This window comes from Humulus lupulus, chromosome 8 (genome assembly GCF_963169125.1).
Source record: "Humulus lupulus chromosome 8, drHumLupu1.1, whole genome shotgun sequence".
NCBI classification, from domain to species: domain Eukaryota; kingdom Viridiplantae; phylum Streptophyta; class Magnoliopsida; order Rosales; family Cannabaceae; genus Humulus; species Humulus lupulus.
Genome location: NC_084800.1, coordinates 117,638,803 through 117,648,110, shown reverse-complemented (window position 1 = coordinate 117,648,110; position 9,308 = coordinate 117,638,803). Strand labels below are relative to the sequence as shown.

At 36.6% G+C, this 9,308-nt stretch overlaps 1 protein-coding gene across 3 annotated transcripts; it reads left to right on the top strand.

Moving 5' to 3' along the window:
• The first annotated feature begins 366 nt into the window (after positions 1-366).
• Positions 367-8,753, top strand: LOC133798365 (mediator of RNA polymerase II transcription subunit 15a-like). 3 transcript variants are annotated; one of them, XM_062236619.1, is made up of 14 exons: positions 367-521; positions 666-735; positions 979-1,067; positions 2,035-2,156; positions 2,564-2,675; positions 3,094-3,211; positions 3,532-4,728; positions 4,828-4,895; positions 5,195-5,269; positions 5,452-6,804; positions 6,904-7,227; positions 7,501-7,692; positions 7,773-7,861; positions 8,288-8,753. In XM_062236619.1, the coding sequence occupies exons 4-14, from the start codon at positions 2,047-2,049 to the stop codon at positions 8,493-8,495; spliced, it is 3,846 nt and encodes a 1,281-aa protein (XP_062092603.1). In that variant the 5' UTR covers positions 367-521; positions 666-735; positions 979-1,067; positions 2,035-2,046; the 3' UTR covers positions 8,496-8,753. The 3 variants fall into 3 exon arrangements, with proteins under 3 accessions (XP_062092603.1, XP_062092602.1, XP_062092604.1); XM_062236618.1 differs by lacking the exon at positions 979-1,067; XM_062236620.1 differs by lacking the exons at positions 367-521; positions 666-735; positions 979-1,067; positions 2,035-2,156; positions 3,094-3,211.
• Positions 8,754-9,308: the final 555 nt, after the last annotated feature.

The following is a 9,308-nucleotide window of genomic DNA, read 5'->3' as shown; positions in this document are numbered from 1 at the left end:
ATGATGAGGAAGAGAGAGAGATGTACGAGTGAGAGAGAAAGAGAAAACAAATCCACCAAAGGGGGAGGAGATGTTACAAAGAGGGAGAATGATTTGAATGCCAAGATATTTTTAGGCAAAAATATGAGAATTTCATATTTTAGGGATATTAAGTTATGTAAATTTTTTTAAAAAAATATTAACCCATATTAGAAGGCATATACCTAAATTTTCCTTCTCATTATCCAAACAAACTTAACAAGAAAGAATAGGGAAAAAAAAATCAAAATAATATTTTACAACTATTCATTTTTCGGTATAAACGAATCATAAATTTAATTATTTTTATTTGACACGTCTACTATTACTATATATATATATTTGTATAGACATACGGCTACAAGCATAAAGCCTAGGCAGGGGAAAAACAGAATTTTTGTTCTAGGCAGGACTCTCTCTCCCTTCCTTCCTGATTACTGCTTCTAGTCTCTTCTGGTCGTCTCTTTCTGCAAGACCTTTTCTCTAGTGACTTCCTCGGCAAGGTTAGTGTTTTAATCTCATCTCATCAATTCTGTTTACTTTATTTTGTTGTTATTGAGTTTGCCTTTTGGATTCATTTAGAATGATTTTGATGATTCGTTTTAGGGTTTGATCCTCTGAAATCTTGATTTAATTTGTTCTGTTAGGTCTTCGCTTTGGACATGATAACTAAATTTTGAGGAAGCTTCTACACCAAACTCGAAGAAATCGTTAGAGGTTGCTTCTACTCTCTCAACAATATCTACGACCCTTTTTCTTTTCCAAGCTGAGATGTTTGAGTAGATTTTCATGCACTTAAATACTTATCTGGGATTTTTATTTTTATTTTTGGGTTTTTTATTATTATTATTAACTTTTTATATTAACATGCATAATTTGGGAATTGATTTATGAAATTCGGGTTAGAAATCTTCATAATATTTTTCCCCGAAATCAAATCCATCTCACGGCCCACACCAGCCTTCTTTGTCCCCTCGTTCGTCGTTTGTCAGCGTCCATCTCGACGCTGCTCTACTCAGAATTTTTTTCTTCTCCCCTTTGCTAATCAGGTTGGCTATGGATTTTTCTTTCTCTTCTTAGTTTATTTTCATTTTTCTGTAATTTGTCCCATTTTTGTGTCAAAATTGGCTTTAGGGCAAGCTTAGTTTCTTTCTCTCCCTCAAATCAATTCATGATCAAAGATATCCATAAAATTTGGGTCTATTGCTCTCTTCATTTTGGGAAGGCTCAAACTTTTTATTATTGCCAGCTCCATTTTGGGAGCTCGCGTTTATAGTTCAGTTTTCCTTATATGAGTTTATGTACTGATACCTCCATAAATATGTGAGCTACTTTCATACCTCATCGTTGATCTTTCTTGTATGGCCGAGAAGAGATTTCAATATGAAGTCGTAAGAGTTTCGAAAAATTGTGGGATGGACAAATTTGAGAAATGATGGTGTTGCTTGGATAGTAGCTTATGGGATTTTAGATTCTCCATTTTGCTTTGTGCTCTTTAATTTTTTAAATATATTTGATGTTATTTGCTGGGACTTTATTTGAGGTGTTTGGGAAAGTAAATTTTGATTTGTGATGATTCGGAATTTTGTGGTCAACTTTTGAGATAAATTTTGTCATTTTTCTTATTTTGAGATTTCAATATGTATTTGTTAAAATGACTCACAGATTGTGATCTAAGGAAAATGTTTAGTTTCAAATCTGAAATGATCATATGTCACGTGGCAGGAAAATCAGCAATGTAAGATATTTTTATTGGCCTTTCAAGTGTTTGTGAACATGTTTATACGAGAATGTGGTTGTTTTTCCATTTCCCGTGTTATTGTATATTTATTACTTTCCAACTGCTGCATATTGCCATGTTTCATTTCATTATTAGGTCAAGAATTACATGGATGACAATAAAAGTTCATGTTTTTGGACTAGTATTAATTGACTTGCATTATACAATACATTGTACTTTATTTCGAATCTAGTCCAACATAATCTAAACTAATTCTCCGTGCCAAACAAACTCAGAGTATTATCAGCATGGACAACAATAATTGGAGATCTATTCAAGGTGGGGAACCCATGATAGACAATACTGATTGGAGAACTCAGCTGCAACACGATTCGAGACAACGAATTGTCAACAAGATGTAAGTGTCTTTTGAAACAAGAGATGCCTTGTTAATGGAAAATATTCAGTTGTACCTTAACCACTTAGGGCTTGATTGGATTGATTAAATAAAACAAAAATCTTGTGTTCATTTTCAATTTTAAAAGATAGGAAACATGATTGGAAATCTTTATTTACTATGTGTATAGTAACGTGTTTATCTCTTTTTTGGAAATTATTCTAATAATTTTCATAAATACAAAAGACCAAACAAGTTATCAAAGTAAACTTTCAAGGAAAACTTCCACCTTTTAGTATTTTTATTTTTAAGAAAAACAAAACAAAAACAAAATCAAGCCCTTGATAGTTTGATTTTTTTCTTTATGAAGTTTCCAAATATATGAAAGGGCCATTCACTGACATGTAATCTGATGTCTTTACCTTAAGAATGGATACTTTGAAAAAGCATCTCCCGTTCTCGGGTCAAGATGGATTGCTTGAACTAAAGAAAATTGCTGAAAGGTTTGAGGAAAAGATTTACAGTGCTGCGACAAGCCAGGTACTTCCATATTTCTGATCACCTTCCTTTTCTTTTTTTTCCTCAGTCACCTATATGTATTACTTGCATTGAATGCTGACATGATGTTATAGACGGATAAAGGCTGATTGATTGCTTAATCTCATGATAATTGCAGAATAGGATTTATCTATATATATAGAGAGAGAGAGACACACACATAGGCTGACATTAGGTTACACGTACTATCAAATAACCAGTTAGATATCTGAGGCTAATAACCCTAAAATATAGGAAACAGATTAATTAGGGATTTAAACTTAAATTCCCTTATCTGAAAAATATCCAATCCGCAACAGATGTACTTATGTTTACATGTTAATGTTTTGTGTCCTTGTACATGAAAGATTTTTATGTATGCTGCTCCCTCCTAATTGGCATTTGTTTGTGATTGTTACAGTCTGATTATTTACGGAAAATTTCACTGAAGATGCTGTCAATGGAGAATAAGTCTCAGAACAATAATGTACCCAACGCTTTGCCATCCAACCCCACTAATAGCAGAACCACAGATCCAGGTATAACAATGCGTTGTTAAATGGCAGCCAAAAAAATGTGTTTCTTATGGGATACAAAATGCATTTATCAATCAAATTCTATTTTGTTCCATCCTCTTCCAAATTTTACGCTTTACTTTGGCATGTGGAGTAGCTATGTATGTAGTCATATTATAGCTCTTAGGAGCTTAATTTGGTAGTTAGAGGATCATGACTCATTCTCGTTGGGTCAGCTATCAGAAAAATATGATTTTTTTACATCTGCATTGGTAGGGATGTAATGGGGGAACATAAATGCTCATTATTTCAAATTATCCTTAATAAAAGTTTTGCTTGGACAGGATCTGTTGTCATGCCACCTCAAGTACACAATCAAGGGCAATCACTTGTAATGCCATTGTCATCTAATCAGGGCCAAACTCGACAACAACTACTATCTCAGAATGTTCAGAATTCTGCTGCTGTTCAGAGTTCTTCCAGTGTATCATCTACTCTTCTTCCTCCCACAAGCTTAAGTCAAAATATGCCTGGTAATTCACAGAACACAGTAGGCTATGCTAATACTCACAGGCAAATGCAAGTAAGGCAACAGGTCCCCCAACAACAGCAACAATCCCAAAATCAGCAGCAATATCTTTACCAGCAGCAGCTTGTAAAGCCAAAGTTCCCGCAGGGAAATGTCCCCCAATCAATCCTACAATCTCACATCCAACAGCAGCAACAACAGCAACAGAACGTATTACAATCAACTCAGTTACAATCATCTCAGCAAGCTGTTGTGCAAACATCATCTGCTATGCAACCTCCCCTAATCCAATCATCTGTCCCAAGTATGCAGCAGAATCAGTCATCATCTATTCAACAGTCATCTAAAGCCATGCTCCAGACTCATCCTCAATCTGTTCTTAGACCACAGTCGCATTCTCAACAGGCTGCTGTTGCTCACCAACAGCAAACACAAGTGTCACAGCAGCAGCAGCAGCAGCAACAGCAGCTTATAAGTCAACAGAAAAATACTACAAACATGCAACAAAGCCACTTAATTGGACAACAGAACAATGTTGGGGATTTACAGCAGCAACAGAGGCTGCTTAGCCAGCAGAATAATCTCTCAAACCTGCAACAGCAACAGCAACAGCTAATGGCTCCGCAAAGTAACATTTCAAATTTGCATCAACAACAATTAGGCCCCCAAAGTAACGGGTTACAACAGCAGCTGCATGGAACTCAGACTGGTAACTCAAGCATGCAAACTAATCAGCACTCTGTGCACATGCGACAACAACAATCCAAAGTTCCAATGCAGCAACAATTGCAACAGAGTGGATCTAATTTGCTTCCATCTCAGGCACAACAACCACAACAGCAAATTGTGTCACAGATTCAGTCACAGCCGCAGATGCAGCAACAGTTGGGTTTGCAACAACAGCCAAATCCACTACAACGTGAAATGAGGCTTCAACCATCAGGTCAAAATGTAATTGATCAGCAAAAGCAGTTATATCAACCACAGAGACCTCTTCTAGAGACATCATCAAGTATGTTGTTGCCTTGTATAGTTTTGCATTGTTTTAAAGGTTTCTATAATTAGCAATTTTGCATTTCTCATATGATATTATGTGAACATCCTTTTGTAGCATCTGTCGATTCAGCTGCAACTGGACATGCAAGTGGAGTTGATTGGCAAGAAGAGGTTTACCAGAAGGTAATATGACTTGTTCATCAAACTGATTCCACCTATCAAGCTAGGATTCTGTAGCTGTTATGGAAGTAATTAAGATAATTGTGGATGACCAAGAATGTGAAACATACATGCAGTAATAAACTATAAATATCTGATTGGGAGGATAAAAAAACGATGAAGACATTATGTGAATGACAAATTATGGTGGTTATTATATTTCATAAAAGCATGTACTATGTAGCTGACTGATGCATGTTAATTTAAGTTATCGGCACCTGAAAAAGTTAAAGTTAACTGTTTTTTTTTCCATTTGTCGGCAGATCAAATCCATGAAGGAACTGTACTTACCTGAACTTCATGAATTGTATCAGAAAATTGCTGGCAAATTACAGCAGGTACGTTCTCATTTTTACTTACAAGGATCTGTTAAAAAATATATGAAATTTAATTAAAATAAACAAATAAATGAAAACCCATAGTATAAAAGTAGGATAGGGAAAGAAATTGAAACTTTTTAGCTTAAGTGAACCTTTTCTTATACTGTAAGCTTACTTGAGTCTGTTTTTTCTTTTGCCAGCTTGATTCTCTACCACAACAACCAAAGTCAGAGCAGCTTGATAAGCTGAAATTATTTAAGAGCACTTTGGAACGCACTATTCAATTTTTACAGGTTCCGAAAGTCAACATTATTCCTGGGTATAAGGAGAAACTGGTTCACACTGAGAAACAGATAATAAGTTTTATTAATACAAATAGGCCAAGGAAGCCTGTTTCTCAATTGCAACAAGGACACGCCTCATCTCATATGCACTCCATGCAGCAGCCGCAATCTCAAATTAATCAAGTCCAATCTCATGAAAACCAAATGAATCCTCAATTGCAATCAAAGAATGTGCAGAGCTCTGTGGGACCAATGCAGCAAAACAGTATGACGAGCTTCCAACAAAATTCTATGCCTGCTTTGTCTGCAGTTTCAACAACGCAGCAAAATGTGATGAACACACTGCAATCCAGTTCCAATGTGGATTCGGGACAAGGAAATGCACTAAACTCATTGCAGCAAACTTCTGTGACTGCTCTCCAACAGGCAAACATTAATGCCTTGTCATCCCAGAATGGGATCAATAACCTTCAGTCAAATTCTAATATGGTTCAGCACCAGCATATGAAGCAACAACAGGAGCAGCAAATGAAACAACAGTATCAGCAGCGACAGATGCAACAGCAAATATTGCAGCAGCAGAAGCAGCAAATATTGCAGCAACAACAACAAAAACAACAGCAGCAGCAACATCAGCAACAGCAACAACAACAATTACAGCAGCAAGCAAAGCAGCAGCTTCCTGCCCAGTTGCAAACACCCCAAAATCAAATGCTGCATCATCAAATTAATGATGTAAATGATTTGAAGGCAAGACAAAGCATGGCTGTAAAGTCAGGGGTCTTTCAGCAACATCTTCCAGCTGGACAACGTGCTGCTTATACCCATCAACAATTGAAATCTAGCTCTCCCTTTGCTATTTCTTCAAATCAACTCCTCCAGGCCTCGTCACCCTTGCAACATTCTTCTCCACAAGTTGACCAGCAGAACCTGCTGCCATCTCTTACCAAAGCTGGAACTCCATTACAATCTGCTAGCTCACCTTTTGTTGTTCCATCTCCATCAACTCCTTTGGCTCCATCCCCAATGCCTGGTGATTCTGATAAACCCCTTCTAGGAGTTTCCTCACTTGCAAATGCTGGAAATGTTGGACAACAAACAAGTGTTGTTGCTCCATCTCAATCCCTTGCCATCGGCACCCCAGGAATATCAGCCTCCCCTTTGCTTGCAGAGTTTATTGGTCCTGATGGCACTCAAGGAAACACTTCGATATCTGTTTTTGGCAAGTCAAGCATTACAGAACAGCCACTCGATCGTTTAATGAAAGCGGTTAGTCATTGCTTTTTCCTTTCACTTGATAATGTATTCATTTTTGGTGGTTCCTCATTTGTTGTTGGTTAATGATTTATAATAATCTCTGGTTTCCAGGTAAAATCTATGTCACCTAAGGCATTGAGTGCTTCTGTCAGGGACATTGGCTCTGTTGTCAGCATGGTTGATAGGTTTGCAGGATCAGCTCCCGGTAATGGATCTAGAGCTGCAGTTGGTGAGGATTTAGTTGCTATGACAAACTGTCGTTTACAAGTAAGAAATTTTATGAGCCACGACGGAACTAACGGGACAAGGAAAATGAAGCGCTACACTAGTGCCATGCCCTTAAATGTCGTATCATCAACCAGTAGTATTAATGATTCGGAAATATCAGAACTAGAGTCAACTGCAACATCTGGTATCAAGAGGTGTAAGTTAGAGGTATTTGTCTTTTGCTGAAATGGATGTTTGTATGAATAGGACCTATTTTAAACATGGTTCTAGCTTCAAAGATCCATGTTTGACATTCAGCTCAATCTTAGATCTGATTTAGTCACTTGACTGATAGTGGAAGTGATTTTGGTGACTTTCTGATAGCATATACTGAGACGCATAAAGATATGCTTATTATGAGTGTGCTGTGCTGAGAGTTCATTTTATCATATCCATTCAGAAACTTGTACCTGTGAAGTGACTATGGTGATCTTGTTGCAGGCAATTCATGCTCTTAAAGACGAAATTAGGGAAATAAATCAGCGTCTTATTGACACTGTTATTGATATTAGTGAGGAATCAAGTGTTGTAGCAGCTGCTGCTGAAGGAGGTGAAGGGACCATTGTCAAGTGCTCTTTCAGCGCCGTGGCACTCAGTCCAAACATGAAATTGCAATATGCTTCAGCACAGATGGTGGGTTCTCAAGAATGATGAAGTGATTTTATCACCCATATGTAGTATTTTATGTGTTCTGTTCTTTTAATGTTTTGCAGTCTCCAATACAGCCATTAAGGTTGCTTGTCCCCACAAATTATCCCAACTGTTCCCCAATACTATTGGACGTATTTCCAGTGGAAGTCAGGTAAGGGAAAAATCACACCAAATCCTCTCAAATAACACGGAAAAGTTTTCAGTTGATGTGTATCTCTTGGAGAACCTTTTGTTCCGAAAAATGTAGTTTGAAAAGCTATTTGTGACATAAGAACTTTCATACTTCAATTTGGCTAAATATAAATGAAAATGAAACTTCTCCAAGCTCAATTCTTTGCATGATGATTTTTTTTTTCCTTTTCATTTAATTTATTCCCTTTGCCGTTAATATGTTTGTTGTAACTTATTTTCAAATATCAATCCCTCATGATACTTGCAATGTTCTATAGTGGGTCAAAATAAGCATCAGTATTGATGTGATAGTTTGGGGATCCGTTTATTTTTTTGGGTCATAACAGTTCAAGATGGCTGCTCTTTATTTTTGAATACTTAGAACTCATTGTTCCATCTTCTACAGCAAGGAATACGAAGATCTCTCAGTGAAAGCAAAGTCGAGATTTAGTATATCACTGAGAACCCTTTCACAACCCATGTCTCTTGGGGCAATGGTGAGGACGTGGGATGTTTGTGCTCGTGCGGTTATTTCCGAGCATGCACAGAAAAGTGGTGGTGGCAGCTTCAGCTCCAAGTATGGGACTTGGGAGACCGGCTTGAGTGCAACTTGACCATCTGCATATCTAAAGCAAAGGGTTAAGCCAGTTACTTTCTCTGGTTATTGAAGCAAATTGTATATGGCTCTAATAGTAGTTATGTATAGCTTAACTTTTAAAGATGATATGTAGTTGAGTCTGATTTTTTTGTATATTCTCACTTGGTAAGCTCTGTACATGTTTGTCAATAGAATTGTTTGTCTTATAAGACCTCATGAAATTTTGTATAAGTTGACATTTGTACATTTTTCAATGCTACAACTTTTGATAGGAGTGAAGGATCTGATTAGGAAAACAGATCTAATTAGGAGTGCCTTCCCCTGCCCCGAAAAAACAAATTATGGATTCTTAACACAAGTTGAGCACAGATAATTTTTTTACTACTTGTAGCACATGCTGTTAATTTGCGTAAGTTTCGGTTACTAATCTTACAGTAATGCTCGATAGGGACACAAATTTTACACTGTAAAGTTTTAGTCGAAGTGGATATGGCATATTGAGTGAACTTTCTTTAAAGAAACTAAAATTAAGGATGTAAATATTTTGATCTCTTTATGTTTTGTCATTTTTAGGTTAGGATGAGTGTTATCGTTTGTGCTCATTAAAGGAGGTTCTAAGTTTGAATCCCATTGTGTATTGGAAAAAAATTAGGTCATACTTTGTTATATTAGATTCAAAACAATGTTATATACAAAGTTATCTAACTAAAAATGTACATTAATATCCAAGATTAAAAAATAATTATAACGTCCCAAAACTTCTAATAGAACCAAGTGTTTTGATTAGCGTGTCGGGAGCACACGTGGTGTAATTATGCGTTAATTATTT